The 17,324-nt window shown below is 38.9% G+C and overlaps 2 protein-coding genes across 3 annotated transcripts; both read right to left on the reverse strand.

Annotated features, from left to right (window-relative positions):
* Window positions 1–61: 61 nt before the first annotated feature.
* kdsr (3-ketodihydrosphingosine reductase) lies at window positions 62–6,696 on the reverse strand. Its single transcript, XM_034105009.2, has 10 exons — window positions 6,263–6,696; window positions 5,278–5,367; window positions 4,983–5,039; window positions 4,763–4,828; window positions 4,580–4,675; window positions 3,854–4,045; window positions 3,475–3,558; window positions 3,295–3,378; window positions 3,085–3,186; window positions 62–2,986 (listed from the first exon to the last, which is right to left on the reverse strand). The coding sequence occupies exons 1-10, from the start codon at window positions 6,449–6,451 to the stop codon at window positions 2,867–2,869; spliced, it is 1,080 nt and encodes a 359-aa protein (XP_033960900.1). The 5' UTR covers window positions 6,452–6,696; the 3' UTR covers window positions 62–2,866.
* A 936-nt stretch (window positions 6,697–7,632) lies between these two features.
* vps4b (vacuolar protein sorting 4 homolog B) lies at window positions 7,633–17,031 on the reverse strand. Of its 2 annotated transcripts, XM_034105007.2 has the most exons (13): window positions 16,880–17,031; window positions 14,555–14,666; window positions 14,270–14,370; window positions 12,062–12,173; window positions 11,737–11,887; window positions 11,469–11,527; window positions 11,182–11,301; window positions 10,877–11,033; window positions 10,611–10,759; window positions 9,634–9,715; window positions 9,332–9,551; window positions 9,108–9,248; window positions 7,633–9,018 (listed from the first exon to the last, which is right to left on the reverse strand). In XM_034105007.2, exons 1-13 carry the CDS (start codon window positions 16,898–16,900, stop codon window positions 8,917–8,919), a joined length of 1,527 nt encoding a protein of 508 aa, XP_033960898.1. In that variant the 5' UTR covers window positions 16,901–17,031; the 3' UTR covers window positions 7,633–8,916. The 2 variants fall into 2 exon arrangements, with proteins under 2 accessions (XP_033960898.1, XP_033960899.1); XM_034105008.2 differs by lacking the exons at window positions 14,270–14,370; window positions 14,555–14,666; window positions 16,880–17,031 and adding an exon at window positions 13,276–13,526.
* Window positions 17,032–17,324: the final 293 nt, after the last annotated feature.

Consider the following 17,324-nt stretch of genomic DNA (forward strand, 5'->3'; position numbering starts at 1 on the left):
ACTTGTGACAAAGAATGAAATCAAAAGCAATTTAAGAAACTGAAAGATTAAGACTAGGAAATAGATTTTTCACAGGTATTTATTTAGTTTGTCATGTAAGAAAATAAGACAAAGAAACGTTCCACTTCTCACATTTTCTTTCATGGCACACAAGGTGAAGGTGTTAGTTAAGTTTTTTGGCAGAAGAAAAAATCAAGAGGGAAAAAAAAGGAAATAAATGTGCATTATGATTTTTACGTTTTATACTCATATTGGGTATCTGATGATGACACCATTAAATAAGGGCTAACTAGCTTGACGGTTACATAACATAACATCTTGACTCTATGTTCCAACATATTGTAAGCATAGGCATCATTTGCATAGCTCAAAACAAAACTGCTTTTATATGGGCTACATGTTCTATTAAAGGTGGGGTAGGTAAGTTTCAGAAACCGGCTCGAGATACACTTTGTGTTATATTCCATGGAATGCTCTTAACATCCCGATAGCAATGAATATCTGAAGTGCTTTGACAAAAAATCCCTAAAAAAATGTCATCTGTAGAAGCCGTAATACTGTAAAAAGTACAACCAATCCGTTTAAGCGGGCCGGCTAAACGGATTGGATGGCCTACCTGCCTGTCAGCCTGCCATCGGGGCACACACTTATCTCGTGCCCTCATTGGTCATGTGCGCGTTCGTGTGCGTTGGAGGAGGGGCTCTATAAGGAAGTGGCAGATTTTCTCCGGTTGTGTATTTTCAAATTCTAGCGATCTCGAGCCGGTTTCTCAAACGTACCTACCCCACCTTTAACTGTCTTGCTACCTTAATGTAAAAGACAACCTTTGAAAGCAATAAATGTACAATTGCGAAAAGCTCGAGTGCTGGAGAGCATGCCGTTAACCAATTTCCAATGAGAACATCATCAAACATGAGTCATCCATTCTCACTTTCATAACTTGGATTTCTGCCAGGATTCTTTTTTTGTCATACAAAGACTGGAAATGGACAAAATACACAAGAACAGTTGGCATTTTACAGTGAAAGTACTAAAGATAACGTAATAAATGAACTGGTAAACCACATGTGGGTTGAGCCACATAGTTCTGTGGACAGGTGCATTCTTGTCGCATTAGCTTTTCAGTAGCATATCTTAAGGCTGGGAATGGGTCCCCACACTGCGCCACAGCTTTAACAATCTAACTCACATCAACGAAGCAGCAACATCAAAAAAATCTCAAACAAATGCATTGCATCTACAGAAATTGTCTCAACACATTTTGGCATTCAAATATTGGTGTATTTAAAAACATGTTCTGATTTGTATGTTTTGTTATAAAGTACATTCTCCCCGTTTGTTATGGACAGAAGGAAGACTTGCAAGAGTCAACACTGTACTTTTCTCCCTCTATATGCAAAACATATGGAACCACATGTGCGAATACAAGGTTTTCAAGGAGGGAATGAATATTGTCATTTAGGGAGCTGCAGAGCCCCAACTGTGCGTGACAGAGTGACAGCAGGTCAAAATCAGAAAGACAAGGATAACACTTCCCTGCTAGTCCCTCTGCTATTTCGGCCTTTTTGCAAAACAAATCTCTAGCGCCCTCACTAGACCTACAGGGACATGACTCGACCTGCAAGTCTTGCCCGGCCATGACTGACACCGCACGGACAAATGATGCATCCCACTTGGATCTTGACTGGCTGAATATGTGCACTGACACATTTCATGTAATAATGACATGCTTCCTTTCACATAATTCATGAGAACATGTGTATTAAACTCTGGTCATATTCACAGGTGGAGAGTGACATTACTAGTGCTGGCCCTGTTGCCTTTTAACGTGTTTATGTAATGGCTTCAACCAGTAGTACCTGCTTTCCTTTCTCAATGATTAAGATAGGATGCCAAGGAAAATAATTTGGTGCGTTTATTCCAGAGACGATACAATTGAATGGCTTTTTTCCCCCCGGGGGTTTGGCTCAGTCACAGCTAACCCAAAACACACACATAATCATGCACCCAAATATATATTATCCCAAAAAACTACATCTGAAATGTTGAAATATTATTTGTTTCTAGAAATTATGTTTTTGTATTAGTAAAATTTCAAAACACATCACGCATTCTCTCTTTCTCGCGCTCTCTGATATCGCTGCAGAGTGCTCTTGTCTCTCAATCTGAACTTGGTTAAGACAAAACACAGAGGGTCTCAACCTGGTTTTAAACACAGAGGTGAAGTGCTTTGCCTGCAAAGACTTTTGGTATGAAAAGGTAGAGAATAAGGGCCTATTTAGACCAAACTGAGATATTCTAACATGTGGACCTTCCTTTGTAATACATGACATGTGAAGATAAAAGCTGGGAGTTACCATCCTGGTTTTCACAATAACCCCTGGTGGGAGGGATTTGTTTTAATTTTTTGGCACAACCGGTCTGACAGACGGGGTGTTGATTTTCCTCTTTGTGCGAAAAAAACAAACAAAAAACAGCACTGTGCAAGTGGAGGCCTGACATCTAGTGAATGGTTCAAAAAGCCTACTTTAGAACAGGGCTGTGGGATGTTTAGTCTGCCCCCATTCCCTTAAAGTAAGGCTGCTCCCTGACAAAGAAGCAGGTGGACTATTAAACTGAAAAGTCACTGGAATGCTCAGAGAGGATAGAATAATGAGAATGACTGAAGTCTATGGAGGAGTTGTGTAACTGGACAAGCAAATAGTAAACATCTGCCACTCTAAATCATATCTGCTGATATCAGAAGTACACTCAAAGCCTGACCTTTCCTCCACCTACGGTTGTGCACTTGTACAGCTGGAGGAGGGGAGGGGATGGGGGGGTGGAGGAGGAGGGGCATTGAGCTGCGAATAAGGTAAGGCTGCTGTCACTCCCTCTTGTCAGCTGCTTTCGACTGCTCCCTCTGAATCATGCAGCGGCGAACAATACTATCAAAACTCCCCAGGTAGAAGAGGGCGATGGTCCGAAATAACCCCATGGTAACAATCTGTGAACAGAAGATAAATGGACTTTAGAATTTGAAACTTGCACAATATTAACAGCACCACTCCAGTCAACGTGACAACATGATGTCCATGGCTTTACCTGCTGGAGACCTTCTGTGATGGAGGTGACAGGTGACATCCCACAGGTGAGGGCAGATAACATGTAGCCGTCGGGTCCCACAGAGCAGTTGAAGTTCCCCTGCTGCAAGAGCAAAGAAGATAAGGGACAGGCAGATAAATCAACAACAGAGTATCCATGCACTGGACAAGACACATGGTGGGTTAGTGGCAAGTGAAATGTATTTCTTACCACTGCATCCCGAACAATGATTTTGGCCACTTGGTCTGGTTGACACACTCCAGAGGTTTCAGAGATTAATGTGGTCTCTAGAGGCTAGCAGAGTAAAAAAGGAAAGGAATATGCTTTAAATAGAGCAGAATGGGAAATGAATTATGTAAACGTTTTTTTTTTTTTTAAAGAAATATTTACCTTGGACTTATTTTCCTCAGCCAATCCTGGAGTGTCAGTGTCAGGGGGGTAGGCCACAGTCACATAGATGTTGTAAGGCTTTATCTGGAGTAGAAGAAAAGCAACACTCACTGAACAATATGTCTTACCATTTGACATTGATGATAAACTACAACAATCAACCTTTCACACAAAAAGGCAATACTGTTAAGTACAAGTGCCCCCTTTTGATAGATTGGGTCTCACATCAGCACAAGCAACTCAGCAGCAAAGTGGTCAGAAAATATAATTAGCCAATTATTTGAACTATTGTAAAGGTGCTTTGAGTTGCAGCATGTTGCCTTGGTGTACAGAGGACACCTGTGCAAATCTGTATTTGTTCAAGTGTACAAAAACTCACCTCCATCTGCAGAGACTCAGCTAAGCCACGCAGGGCAAACTTGGATGGGGAGTAGGCAGTGTATCCAAACAGGCCGATCTGGCCGGCTTGGGAGGACACGAACAAGATGCGGCCCATTCTCCGCTCCTTCATCGTGGTTATGACAGCCCGCGTTGGGTACACGCTGCCAAGGTAATTCACTTCCATCAATTTCTGTTGGAAGAGGCCACAATTCACTCGTATTATAACACGGTTGGTCCTGTAGATATAGATTAAGTCGATTTTTGTAAAAAAACACATTACATCCCATTGGTGTGGTAGGGAATTGTTTTTTGTATGTATATTAACAGAGCAAAACTGGTAGTATGGCTCTTTGTAACTATTAGTATTGTTAGTAAGTGTGTTAAATAGAGACTGCACTGACCTCACCACCTTCAAAAAAACCGTACAAAAACTCGCCTCTTCAAACTGGCTTTTAATGTGTGATTGCTGTTTTATTGCTCGATTTTAATGTGATTTAATTGTTGTTCTTTTTTTGTTTTTAATACCTCTGTAAAGCGACTTTGAGCACCTGTAAAAGCACTTACAAAATAAATGTATTATTATTATTATAATTCTCATAATAACTTGGAAAGTTATGGCCCTATTCACAAACTATATTCTTTTTTTAGCACTTCTTAAATCAGTAGCTTATTGTCTTAACATAAACATCATGGCCGTGTCTTGGTCTCAGTCCGAGGTACCTACTTTGAAACGGTCCACTTCCATGTCCTCAAACTTTCCGGAAATGGCTAAACCAGCGCAGTTCACCAACATATCGACAGGGCCGAGCTTCTCTTGAGCCTGCACGAAAGGAAAAATACACTTCAGCACTGAATTATTAAAAGGAACCCAAGATGTTCCTCTGTTGCTAAGAGAGTAACACGTTACCTGTTTTATCACACTTTCCACCTGGCTGTAATCACTCGAAACATCCACTGATATGCAGAGCACCACCTGAGTAAGGAAATTAAACATTATCATTATGCAATGTAATGCAAAATGGCATGGACTATTATGCACTTTATAAACATGTATACTGTACAGTCATAGAAGATGCTTTAAAACAATATCTAACAGTTACAACTATCATTGAATAAATGGCGCATACCTGTTTGTCATTGATGGCAAATTTCTCCAGCTCCTTCTTTGCTTGAAGCAATTTCGCCTAAGTAAAAAAGTGAATATTGTACATGTTAAATCTTCAGAAACATAAATGCTCACTGAACTGTTGAGCACAGAATAAAGTGCATGCAAGTGGAGAACATCCTTCATCTAAGTGAGTCAGTTAACCTTTAGAATATATTTGACTGCGTTTGGCATCACATTTGTTGGCTTTAACAACAAATAGGTTGCTAAGAGGCAAGACACAAAGGAATGATTTGTGGAATTTGGTTTTTGCTGACCTCATTCCGTGCCACCAAAGTGATGAAAGCTCCTTGTCTGTAGCACTCGATTGCAATGCATTTTCCAATCCCACTTGAGCCTCCTGTCACCTAAACATGAAAAGGGTTAGAACATTATTAACCAAAAGGTCAAAGTCAAACTGCACTCTGTTGACAGATCATTATATACAAAAAACATGCAGTTGGCCAGTACTTGATATTCTAAACCTTCGTAACGGTAGAATATATATATGACCTTTAGTGGCGTAAAGTACATTTACTGAAGTACTGTACTCAAATATAAATTGGAGATACTTGTACTTTACTTGAGTATCTACATTGTACTTCTTCCCCACTACAATTCAGAGGTAAATAGTGTACTTTTAATAAACTACATTTATTTAATATATTTAGTTACTTTGCAGATTTGGATTAAGTATGTGAAATATAATCAACCCTTAAATAAGACTTTAGTTACACCTGGAGTGACATTTACAAGCTACCCTGCACAATAAAAAGTAATTCAAACTAGCTGCACCTTTAACAGCTGTGATAAACACATTAATGCATCAATAGTTGTGATCAAAACATATGATTTATTATTCTGAAATCGTCCAATCTGCATAATGAGTACTTTTGGTACTTAAGAATGAATGCAGGACTTTTACTTCTCTACCTCTGATAGCCGGAGTAAATGCATTAGTTTTAAACTGTTTATGTATTGTTAGGGTAAACTTGCAAATAGAGTTGAGTGAGTTCGGAAGTTAGCGTTAGCATAACTGTAATGTCAACGTTGCCTAAATCATTATGTGGGCGTGTCACTTTTCATAACAGTTCACTGCCATTGTAAATTCGCAACTCAGAATATATTTTTCTCATTCAAAGCCTTACGGCTGGTTATAAGCTATAGCTTACAAACAAGAACTAGCTATAAAGCTACACTTAGAGAAAACGTTAGCTATCGTTAACAGACTAACTAACGTCAGCAGTTAACATGCACACTTACCACGACGTGGGCCCCGTTCAGTTTCAGAGGCTTTGGGCTAATAAGAGGCGATATCATGTATAACAGCAACACAAAGGCAACAATAAAGGCAGCCACTACAATAAGCATGATGAATGGCAGAAGGAGCCACCAGGAATTGATGAAAAGCCAATCCGTGAACGTTGAGCCCAACGCTTCTTCAGAGGACATGGGTGAAACCTGACTATCGTTAGCTTGTTTGCTAACTAGCAGGCCAGCTTCTGGGGTCCAATAACGGGAGCTATGAGGCAGGCGATGGCCCTCAAAGGGGGAGGCGAAACAAGTGGGAGGAGGAGTTGGGAGATTTGGCAATGAGTCAAAGAAGTGTAAAGACCACCTTAAAGTTACGCAGTGGACCTTCGCTCCCCGGTACAAAGCGCAGTCTGTATAAACCAAAACAAATCGAACCGTGCACTGCAAACAGACGCTTTACGAGGGTGCTTGGTAAATGTAGTTCTTGAGCTAACAGGGTTTCAGCTGAATCCAAACGCTTCTTGAGGTGCCTTAACATCAACTCCCACAATGCAATACGCCGCTTCCTCATTTGTCGTACACCCTCCCTTCAGATGTGGGAGAAATACTCAGCTCTAGTACTTGAGTAAAAGTAGAAGTACAAGAGTGTAGGAAAACGCTTTTACAAGTGAAAGTCCTGCATTCAAAAGGTTACACAAATACAAGTACAAAAGCATTAGCATCAAAATATACTTAAAGTAGTATAATGCAAATGTGTCAATTTCAGAATAAGATATATCACATGCTTTCATTATAATTAGTGATGCATTAAAGTGTGATCAAAGCTGGTAACGGTGCAGCTAGTTTTAAATACTTTGCAGGGTAGCAGGGTAGCTTGTGAATGTTACTCCAGGTGTAACTAAAGTCTTATTTAAGGGTTGATTATATTACACGTTATTTATCCAAATCTGTAAAATAACTGCAGATATTAAATACATGTGGTGGAGTAAAAGCACACGATTTACCTCTGAATTGTAGTGGAGTAGATATACAAAGTAGCATAACATGTAAATACTCAAGTACAAGTATCTCAACACATCTCAATTGCAATACTTGATTAATGTACTTAGTTACTTCCCACCTCTGCCTCTGGTGTGAACATACATTTATGTTCACACCAAACCCAACCAGCCGCAGGTATGATCGCTGATAAGGTAAGGTTGTTTTTTGAAATTGCGAAAAAGGTGATAATCATTCTATATCCCTTTTGTTAATGCTTGACAAAAATGAGTCCTGAATTTGATACAAAAGGAAACTGTTTTTTTTATGTAGCTATAACTTTTTATTTACATTAATGAAACAAAAACAGAAACTCTTATGCATTGTCACCTCTTCACAAAGAAAAGGGTCAAGTGTTGGCTATATGTATAGACATTTACAATAACGTAAGAGATATTCCCCATCAAAACTTAAAGGAGATAGTTTGCACACCTTAGGAGCAAATAACACATTTGTATACAATCTCTTAAAGAGCTTACATGAAATGTGAAAGTTTCATACATTTCTTAGTTGTATTGACAAAGCACTGGATATTTAAGAAGTATGACCAATTAAGAAATAAACGAAATAAAAATAAATCTTGCAGTTTCTCTAGAAGGCACATGGTGCACACTGCCACTCATGGCTACATAAAGTTCATGCTTGGAGATACATTCCCATATTGTTAGGTATACAAGAAGAAGATCTCTCCACCTGAGCCTTCAGTGTCCAACTAAGTTTTGTTTGACCAAAATGTATAATGACTTTTTCTTAACATAAGGCTTAGTATTTTGCAGTTTATATTGGATAACCAGCAATGCCTATTGATAATAATGAAACATATGTACAGTATGTTGTGAGAAACCTAACTCATGAGCTGAGAGCAAAGCAATTAAAAGCATTTGAGTCCTTGAATATTGTAAAATAATGCTGGTCTGGCACCATTGGTACCCACCCTTGTAGCGTGTTTAATTGTAATGAAAAATAAGTAAACAAACATCAATGTCCTTTTTTTTTGTAGGAAACTTGATGCACTTTAATTTCAAAAGGGTCTACTATAGCTCTCATCCTGAGTATCTGTCTCAACACTCTTAAACGTTCACCACCTTGAGACAACAATGACATATTTTACCACAACATATCCTATGAACTCATGCCCGCTTCACTCCCCCAGCCCAAGATTTAAACATTCCACAAAATACAGTATACACTATAAAATGCGTGTTTTTTTTCTTAATATAAAATAGAGAATACATAAGGGTTATTTATTAGTGAGATGTATTCCGACTGGAAAAAGGATGCAAGAGCTAGTCCCAAACTTAAAATAAATTATCTTCATTTCAAAAACCTTGTTTGCAATCATGTGTGTGTATGTCTGCTTTGAGTTTCCCAAGTAGCTTTGTTGTATCGATTTTCTGCCTATGGGAAGTCTTTTGGTTGATATGAAATAAAACTCAATCCTTCCACTCTTTTAGTGGTTATCAAATTGGCAGAACAGCGCAGTGATCTTGTCCATTTACGATAAACCACGAAGCCTGGTGAATGGTTATGATGAGACACATAGAGAGGGAAAAAAGGGACAGGTACAAAAAGAAGAGACAATGACAACTCCTTTGCTTTGGTATGGCTTGGCTTAATTATTCCTCCTAGCCTTCCTGTCCAAAGTCCTCTGTGAATTTTTTCAGTTTGCCCAGATCTTGATCATTGACTGTTGGCTTTGTGCTGGCCAGAGACCTCAACATGTCAGACTGAAAAGGGGAGAAAATATAACAAGATATTAAAGCGGAGGCTCATATGTGCAATTATATTACCATTTGGTATTTTTGTTTATTCTTACCATGCATACTATAGGTTCCAATAGCTTCTCCCCAGGTACCTCCATCCATGTCATTTCAATCGCGCTGGGATCGCCAGGTGAGCAAGGGGTCAAGAGGTCATCTACTAACATGTTGGGGTCATCTCTTGACGGACCTCGTGCCTTAATTATACAAGTGACAATTAGTTAACTATAACATGTTGCACTATAGTATAAAAGAGTGACAAATATTTTAAAAGACATACCCGTTTGAAGTGGGTTGCTGACTGGACCTTACGAACAGGCTGCATGAGAGCATCTCTGACAATGACACTGATATCAGCTCCTGAGTATCCATTCGTCTTCTTGCCCAGAGTGACAAAGTCGGTTTCGTTGAGACAGTTGGGGGTCGAGCCCAGGTGGAGCTTGAACATGAAGGAGCGGGCGTGCTCCTCAGGCAGCGGGATGTAGATCCTCTTCTCAAATCTGAGAGTATTATTGGTGTACAGTCAGTCAATGAGAGTGACAACATGGTTACGAACATCTTTCACCGAGTAGTTACAATTACCTTCTTCTGATGGCTGAGTCGAGGGTCCACGGGATGTTTGTTGCTCCAAGTACCAGCACTCCGTCGTTGTCAGTCCCCACACCTGCAAAACAAAAAAAGTCAGACTAAGTACACATCTAAATTCTTCATTTTAACAACACACTTTGGTACTTTCACTGACATTGCTCCCTACAGCTTTCTATAAGTGCAAGTTACAAAATGAGATTATTGCACCATTGCCTATTAATGGTCAATGCAGTGGGATTTACATAGTTTACCAACTCTGCTCAAGTACCTTTTATTGCAAACTGAGTATTGAAGAAATTGTAACACATTTAATAATGACAATTGAAACTAAGATCAATATTGATAAGCAGACGGCAACATTTGAATCACATTTGAACAGGGATGAAGTTTAAACATTTCGGAGCGAAAATAGGAAGAAAGTGGCTATAACCCCCTTTGTTCACCTAAATGAATGGTTGCCAGTGGCTTTTCATCTATAGACTATGCTGCACCTCCGGCCACACCGCAATCACTGACGTCACAGCAGGGGGTTTCCCTCGCCTGTCAGAAAGCATATCTACTGTGACATCGTTTTATGGGTGTGACCGTATCATTATTTTTACCTCATGTGATTCACTGATCATTTGAATTGATCACACTTTAGTTAAAAATAAGTGAATAATACGTTAATAGGGAAGTAAAGAGGTAGTAAGCCACATCTTAAGATTAAGAAAAAAAAAAAAAAATACATTTCAATTTGTTGCCATTGGGCTTGTGTATTAAGGGACCAAACAACCCAGATATTATTATTTGTCGTCACCCAGACATTGCAGCTTTAATTTTCTCCTGAGCACAGCTGGAGTTTTTATGTTGATACATTTGTCTTTCCCATGCCATGTAACTAAAATGATTCCAGGGAAAATGTAGGATGCATATAGAAACAATTTTTTTTTGCTTCATTTAGTAAATAAACCATCGTTTATCAGACTTACCCTGCATCTGAACCAGGAACTCTGTCTTAATACGGCGAGCAGCCTCACTCTCGTTTTCACTTCTTGAGCCACACAGGGAGTCAATCTCATCAATGAAGATAATAGAAGGCTTGTGTTCCCTTGCAAGGGTGAACAGATTCTTGACCAACCTGGGAAGCAAAAGGGAAATTCACTAAACGAAAAAACAACTTTCTGCTGGCCGCAATATATGTTATGCTTAACTTTTCTCTACTTTGCTTTGGTGGATTACTCTTAATAGAACTTACTTTTCACTCTCTCCCAGCCATTTGGAGACAAGATCAGAAGAGGAGATGGAGAAGAAGGTTGAGTTGTTGGCCTCCGTGGCAACAGCTTTAGCCAGATAGGACTTTCCTGTACCTGGAGGTCCAAAGAGAAGGATCCCCCTCCATGGTGTTCTCTTTCCTGTCAGTCAACAAAGAGGTAATTTAGGCAATAGTGTCAACAGAAATCCTCAAATGCACTCTGACTGTTTCTTGCAACAAAGATGTTGGCTTCTGTCATTCAAGGGCAAAGTTACGAGGAAGCCTTTCTAATGATTAAGATTTATTACCTGTGAAAAGGTGGGGGAATTTGATCGGAAGAATAACAGCTTCTTTCAGTGCCTCCTTGGCTCCCTCTAGTCCAGCAACATCATTCCATTTGATGTTTGGTTTCTCCATAACAATTGCACCTGGAAAGAAGAACACAGTACATTTCTAAAAGTCTTAATAAGGTCAGATTTAGGAAAGACTGCATGTAAAAGAAAATCACAAAAAATAAACAAATATTAACATTAATTCTGATATTTTAATTAAGTATGCAGCAGGCCCAATGACCCTCAAAAAGAACATTACTAACCTGAGAGCTGATTTTGGAACTTCTTTTTCTCTGGATCGTCCCCTTCATCGCTTTCATTCCTGGAGACACAAAGATATAATTAAAAATAACTCTACAATTGTGCCTATATATCTAGTAAAAAATAATGTACTATATCTCTACTTCTATCTCTCTCTCTCTCTCTCTCTCTCTCTCTCTATATATATATATATATATATATATATATATATATATCCATCTATCTCAAAGGAACACAGATTTTTCACATCTGCCCCACCCATATACACACCCTTTGTCATCAGACTGGGACTCTTTGACAGGCTTTGCAGGGGGAGCATTTTCTTTCTTCTTTAGATACTCCTTCAACTTTTCTGCTCTGTCCAAATATTCGGCACATTTTGCCCGGATGCTCTGTTTAGCTTTGTCACTCTGGGCTTCATCTGTGAAGAATAACAACAAAAAGGTACACACAAATTATTTCCCATTCAAGCATGTGTTCATGAAAGAGACATCACAAAAGGTGTCATTTATTTAAATTATACTTGCCATCACTGCTATTATGATCGTATACAGAAATAATACACTTAATGCCAATATGCTGTTTTGTGCCTTACATTTCACCACATGGAGGAAGTACTGAACAGCAGCCTGGTAAAGTCGCAGAGCCTCCTCGTATTTCTGAGCTTTATCCTCCTGAGCAGCCTTGCTGGCAAGATCAATGGCTTTCTAAAATAAAAGAGACACAGAATAATGTAAGTTGTATAACCTGTGCAGGTTCTACAATTGACGACGAAAACAGATAGCCGTTTGAGGTTCATGAGTTTGAATTATGAAAGTGTCAGGACATAAACAACCAAAACAAACATCCAACTCTATATGCATTACATTAATGCACACAATGTGCAAATACTGCTTACTGCACATATTCTTATTTTATATTCTATAACTCATTGCATTCCATTTCGCTGTAAATTACTGCTTTATTTGATTGCTATTTAACTATATTTTATTACAGTGTCCTTAAAGATTTTTTGTTTTATATTTGATGTATGCACCATGACATCAAGTCAAATTCCTCGTATGTGTGAACCTACCTGGCAATAAACCCGTGCGAAAGTTGTGAAACGCACACTAAAAAAGTGAATATGTCAAGTCGCAGGCAACCTTTCTATATTTAGATGTATCAATCAAATTAATGTGTGAATATCAGATGTTATACTTCAAATGTCTCGTGTGATGACACTACGCACACCGAGGTAGGAGTGGACCTGGATTCATTCTTTCACTTCCTTTTTTACCGTAGCTATACAGTATGTAACTATAACACAATGGGTACATAAAACACAACTCCTAAATGATATAACGTTAACAGTTGTACTTTCTTTTTGAAGTGGATTTCTATTTAAAGGCCACATAAAAACAGTTAGCAAGCTAGCAACGTTAATCTCCTTAGCTATGTGTTTTGTTCGTCAATACAGGCTAACGCTAATGATATATGGCAATTGCAACGATTTCGTATACTGTAACAAAGTTAAATACAAGCTTTAATAACACATATATGCCATAATTTCACACGCTTTTGATCTGCGTTGTTGACAAGTTAACTGCCAAATTCATGCCCATGTTAGCTAGCCATGCTAACCAGCAGCTAATGCTATTTTACACAGTCGGAAGAATTTACACCGAACACCACTCGACAAAACAAGGCTAGAGGTTTCAGTAGTCAATAACTAGAATCCTTTTACAGTTAACTCCACATGTGAACATCTATGTTGGGTTATTTACGCGTATTTAAGCCAGCCCTGGGTGTTTGTCCTGCTCAACTTACCTGTAAATTATTGTTGGTAGCCATAATGGCTGATCACTTGTCCAATAATAGAAACCGACGTAGCTCCGTCGTGAGGAAACCCTTTTAAAACACACTGCTTTATAATGTAACCCTACACGTAGAGTGTTAAGTCGACAATTGATGTTTTTCTGACGCTTGTTTTCGTTTCTAAGATCGCTCCCGAGTCAAATCGAGTAGGAAACTTCCGCATTGAAAACTCGATACTCGCGTGCACGGAATGTGATGACGTCAAGACGTACCCACCGTAGGCTACAGTTTAGAGTACACTGCGTTTCTATTTTTAAATTATAAAATAAAGCATTGAGGGAAGATATTAGATCAATCGTCACCACGTTTTCTCCCGTGTGATCCAATGTTGTTTCTTGTTCTCTTGTTCTCTTTCGTTGTCTGTCATGTAGCCTGATATTCGGCGTCTTTTGTTTGTGGAAACCCAATCCCCGTTCTCTTTTATAGGCTAGCTACAGCCTACACTACAGGTTTATCCAAATGGACACTGCCAGACTATGAGATAACTTTTAACCTTTGTCATTCTGACTTTAATTTAATTTCTGAAAGGTAACTTTTTAGCATGCACTCAAGTACCCTACAGTAACATTGTTGAGGAGCCTACAAGTTGGAGGCTCCTGAACCTTGTGCTTAAATGGAAACCAGCAGTAGGCCAACACAAAAAGGATTACAATGAGTTACACCTTTAAGTAAAAGCTTGAATGCAGTACTTTTACTTGTAACAGAGTTTTTGTATGCTGTGGTTTCGCTACATTTACTGAAGTAAAACATCCTAATATCTCTTCCGCCACTGGATCATATAAACAGCATTTCAATTAGGCCTAAGTAAAAGTAAGCAACAGGTCCACTCATGCTGAAGCACATCCACACTATGTGAACTTCAAAACATATCACAGATTCTGGCATTATGAAAAATAATATCAATATTTGTTACCCAAATGTAAATGTATAAATACATTATAACAACCTCTTTATACACTAGATACTCCTGTAGTTCTTCCACTCGGTCCAGGTACTGTTTACATTTATCTCTGATCTTTTGGTTGCCTTCTTTACCCTGGGGTTCACCTGATGGAAAGGATAACATGTATTGAGTAGCATTCTGTAATCATGTATGCCTCAAACATTTATAAACTAGAAGTTATAATGTTGAAAGCACCTAAAACTTGCAGTAACAAAAACGTTAATAGGGTCATTTAACTTTCATTCATATGTCATTATATGAATTTTGTTTCCAGCTGTCGTGACGCACGTTTTACAATGTGCAGAAAGTACTTGACAGCATGTTGGTAGGAGCGGATTGCCTCTTCATAGTTTCCATCCTGGTCTTCCACTGAAGCCTTCTGTGCTACAGCAATAGCTTTCTATGAGAGAAAGTGCATTAATATTTCACATACAATCATATCTTAAGCTTTTATTAATATCACTCCATGATACCAGGGCCCTGAAACCAGTTTTCTAAAATGATATATATAGTAGTTTGTAGTGTTTGTGGCTTTAATGCAAATGTATACAGGGAATCAAATCTTATCCGAATATTTAGACCTTATTACTGTTGACTTGCATTAATTGTAAAGTCAGTTTAAATCTGCCTGTGGAAATCTGATGAGACCATACTGTTTTAGTGCCTAAATTGCTGCTGAAACGTGTTTTATGTATAACTTCCCTCAGTTTTGTAAATATCTACTTTTCTCAACAAAAAGCTATTTATATTATAAAACCTAAGGTTTGTAATTAGAGTACAGGGTTCAGTGTTTCCCCTAGGATGGAGTCATAGCAGCGGTGCTAAGGCATGTGGGCCCAGTATAATGTGAGCGCGGAGTGCATGGAATTTTTTAGTGTGTGAGCGTGCGAAGTGCGCCACGCCAATTTGTTTCTATGTGTCAGCACAAGAAAGGCTCTTGAGGCCTTGTACCAGGGCCGGTTCTAGCTAATTTGCTGCCCTAGATTTTATATGTAAAGAATAAATGAAACATTTCTACAAAAGCCAAATACACTACACAAAACAGAAACTTGTTGACATAGGTCATATCCGTCAAAATGGCTTCGGGAAGATTTTTTTTTTTTACATTTTAAAGTAAAATGCTTCAATCTGGTGCACTTTGAGCACACAATTACTTGAGACCTGATCTAGGGGTTACAACTCTAAAACACCCATATGAAAAAGATCGGTTTACATTTTAATAATCAAATAAGTATGTGAACATAACCAATAACAAATACATGTCACTTATTTTATTTTTGTTGTTCATTCATATCTTATTTGACCTAGTTAACATTTATTTATGCATATTTTTGTATCTCTCCAACTTTAAACGATATTTTTGGTTTACTGTCCTATAGTATACATTGGAATGATTTCAAACCTGTTTTTATTTATCCTAATAATTATAAAGGAGTGCCTTGGAAATATGTGTTTATATAATTTGTGGTCAAAACGTTTGAGACCCACTGAGATAACTTAGACTGAAATTAACTATCTAAACACTCAGAGTCCTTTACCTCACTGAGCCTCTCAGTCTGACAGGAGAGCTCTCCTCCACCCTGGTTGTAGAAACATCTACTTCTTATATCCGTTAGCGCAGCTAGCACCAGATTCTAATAACAACAGCGCCGGTACCGGTGCGCCCTCTCTCTCTCTCTCTCCCTCGCTCGCTCTCTCGCTCCCACGCTCCCACGCTCGCACTTTGGCTGTGAGCTGCAGGCGCCTGATAAGCCAACATCCCCCACTTTCATCACTTACAGCGCCTATCGTACAGGGCAAATGGAAAGTGTAACCGGGGTGAAAAGGGTGTTACATTTACTTAATTATGAATGTTGTTACATCAAGGCCGCAAATTAGGATGAGCGCCAATGGTCAAAACATTTGTTTTTCCTCCCAGAGCTGTCAGCGCAGCGCCTCCACAGATCTGGTGCCCTATACCAAAAATCCGCCCTGCCTAGTACATACAGTGGCAATTTCTCAACATTTAGCAAAAATACACCTTTATTGAACATACAGTAACACAAATACTACAAATCCACATAACAAACAATCAAAAATGAAAAAGGGTCGCCACTTATTATTATTTTTAATTGTTTGGGTACCTAGCTGGCGCCCCCTAGCAGCGCCGCGCATATTTCAGCAGCGGCGCTGCCCCGCCACTATTTGTATATAGGGGAAACACTGGGGTTACTACTATTATTTTAACCAATGAAAGACGACTACACTGCTAACAGCTGTCTTTCTAAACCAATCAGATAACACATAGAACTTTGTGTTCATTTCCTGCCTAAAACATTTTATAGACAGTTAAATGAATAATTTCACGGTCAATGATGTAGTTCAGTCAGCTCTTGCAGAACATACATATCTATTGACACAACATATTCCGCATTCAAAGTTCCAATTCTGCTATTGTACAATAACACGACTGAAGACTGAATCCACATTAGGCTTTTCGTCAAAATGAAACCTGTTGGATTGCATTCGGGGCATACACTCTGTTTGTTTTTATCCGAGATACTAGACTTCTTACAGTCCACTACCGAGAAACGAAGAGCTGCAGTCTTAATTAAGTAAAGTTATTCATCCTACCTGTAGAGTAGTGGGCTCCATGCGGAGTCCTGTCAGAATTCAAAACACAACAGATTCAGGTTTCGTTAACCCAGTCGTATGCTAGCGCACAACAAGTTCCTGTATGCATAAAACTCCCTCAGCTATGACACATGCGTCCTGTCAGAGGAATGGCAGCGATGTTGCTGGGACGCGGAAACCCTCCTGCCAGTGAGTCACGATGCTTGATTGTTGTTGTTCTAGTTACACAACAACACAAGTTGCTGAGCCACTGTATGAATGACTCAAATAGAAACGGCTGTATCAGAAGTATATAGCCTAATGATGAGCGTTCACTGTGAATTATTTCTAGAAATTGGAATGAAGTGAAAACACTTTGCGTAAAGTAAGACGGAGAGGATTCGTTTAAGTTGTAACACAATATTGTAGCTCTTATTCAAAAGACCAAGTGAAATGGAAAACCGGA

This window comes from Pseudochaenichthys georgianus, chromosome 17 (genome assembly GCF_902827115.2).
Source record: "Pseudochaenichthys georgianus chromosome 17, fPseGeo1.2, whole genome shotgun sequence".
Classification (NCBI taxonomy): Eukaryota; Metazoa; Chordata; class Actinopteri; order Perciformes; family Channichthyidae; genus Pseudochaenichthys; species Pseudochaenichthys georgianus.